The 2,082-nt window shown below is 46.4% G+C and overlaps 1 protein-coding gene across 1 annotated transcript; it reads left to right on the top strand.

Annotated features, from left to right (window-relative positions):
* Positions 1–241: 241 nt before the first annotated feature.
* LOC144120555 (uncharacterized) lies at positions 242–1,489 on the top strand (the record flags this gene model as incomplete). Its single annotated transcript, XM_077653093.1, has 2 exons — positions 242–878; positions 1,449–1,489. Coding segments are annotated over 2 exons (678 nt in total), but the record flags the coding sequence as incomplete, so codon positions are not given.
* Positions 1,490–2,082: the final 593 nt, after the last annotated feature.

Consider the following 2,082-nt stretch of genomic DNA (forward strand, 5'->3'; position numbering starts at 1 on the left):
ATTATGTGCATGAGTGAAGAATTTTTGTTTCGGCAAATATAGTATGAACAGTGCTAGGCAGGGGCATTCATACTGTGGCAATAAATCGCCAGCGTTATTCTGTAAATGGATGCAATATTGCAAAAGTAGCAATGCAAGATTTATGAGGCGCAAGCAACTTTTGTCATGTTACTCGCTAGAATTATTTTGCCAGATGTACTCAAAAAGCCATGGGCATTAATGATTCATTTTTTCCCATATCTTACTTTCCGACAACTGCACATACAAACATCCAGAAGGCATTGCAGCCTGGATAGACGAAACCCGGGAATGGCCCTCGATCTGCAGCCCAGATGTTGTGTTCTACCTGCTTGACTCGAAAGCCTGGGACCTGCAGGCAATGAGGAACTACAGGTCACTAGAGTCATACAATTATAGGCAGAGTGGATATGAAGGAAAAATATTATTCCACAAAATATCTGCTGATGCTCGTTATGTCAAGGCAGCGGTGTGCCCATCGCAGTCCGTAAATGCTGCTCCAAGAAATGCCTGGGCATGTGTTAAACGCACAGGAGAAGTGGAGACTGCAGGGTGCTCATGTATGGCTGGCAACGGCAAAACATGCAGCCATGTAGGCGTCCTGCTTTGGAAAGTGCAAATCGGTGTCTCTGAAGGACTAACTGGCACTTCATGCACAGACAAAGCTGCATTTTGGAATAGCGGCACTAAGCGCAATGTGGAGCCTGCCATGCTGGAGCACATTGACTTCAAGCTGCAGAAAGGGACTGTCGATGGCTCTTCAAGAAAACGCCCCAGACCACGATTTGTACCCATGACTCAAGAGGAAATTCAAAAAATGCACGAAGAACCACCGTATGCTGAACTTTTCACCTTTCCAGGTACGCCAGAAAATGTCTTAAATCAAATTATGTTCATGAAACAAAACATAAGCAAAATATTTTCATCCTCAGTTCATTTCATGAATCAGTATGACAGAAATTTTCAAATGGTGTTTACTTCAGATTAGCATAATGTAACCCAAATACTTTCAAAATTGGAGCGGTTCTGAATGTAGCCTGCTTTTGTCCTAGTTTTCAGAGCGAAGCTAGGCATTCATTGCAATTAATTATTGCAACCAGCATTTAATTACTGAAACACAGGTAATGCAGTGCCAGCGGCCATAGATTTGGATATGTGGCTTTCCTATTGTATCAGGCGGTTCTTATATAAAAAAATCTTCGTTAGTGTCCTAGCCAGTTATGTAGGAAGCCATACAGTCTTCTTAGTCTTCATAGAGATATCCACAAAATCAGTCTATGCTTGGTTCTTTCCACCTCACCAACCACAGCATATCTGTTCCTCCGATATCCGCCATATCAGTGGCAGCCAAACTGGCATGTGGTGGCCGCAGCGGCGGAAGACCAAGGGCCTGCTCAAATGACATCGCCATTGTTATTGTTTTTATGCAGGCACAGTACTCTACGAGTCACTACATGCACCAGACAGGTAGCTGAAGACTCCACCTCTGCGTGTGAAAGCTACTCACGGCGACCACAATGACAACAGCTGCACACAGTGCGAGCGGTTCTACGACAAGTACGTGGCTTTATCGCCTCTCGCAGCCAGTGCTCTGGAGCTTGAGACTGTCAGCAAAGCTACCTCACTGTGGCAATTTTCACGCAAGCTGCGTTTGACTGCCTCCAATGTAAGCAAAGTGCCAAAAAAGGCTCAACAAGTTGTGAGAAGGCAGCTACGAGAATGCTGAATCCAACATTCATTGGGAACGCAGCAACAAAGCATGGAAAAAAGATGGAGCTGTTACGTTTGGAGACGCCAACATGCCAAGAATATTAAAGCCACTGGGACTCATCAATCTACCGAGGCTTCAAAGGGCCGTCGATGTGGTTGCAGCGCTACGAGTGCAGGTGGTGGCGTCTACAAGGGTCATTCCCCCCCCCCCTGCTGTTTAAGGGGTGAAACGGCTCCCCGCTGTCTGAGAAAGGCTTTAGTGAACCTGTCTTTTGTTCTCAACGCCGGACCAACCCGGGACATTTTTCTCCCGGAGGGGACGGCGGGGGAGCCGGCGAGCGGTGGAACTGCAAA

This window comes from Amblyomma americanum, chromosome 1 (genome assembly GCF_052857255.1).
Source record: "Amblyomma americanum isolate KBUSLIRL-KWMA chromosome 1, ASM5285725v1, whole genome shotgun sequence".
Classification (NCBI taxonomy): Eukaryota; Metazoa; Arthropoda; class Arachnida; order Ixodida; family Ixodidae; genus Amblyomma; species Amblyomma americanum.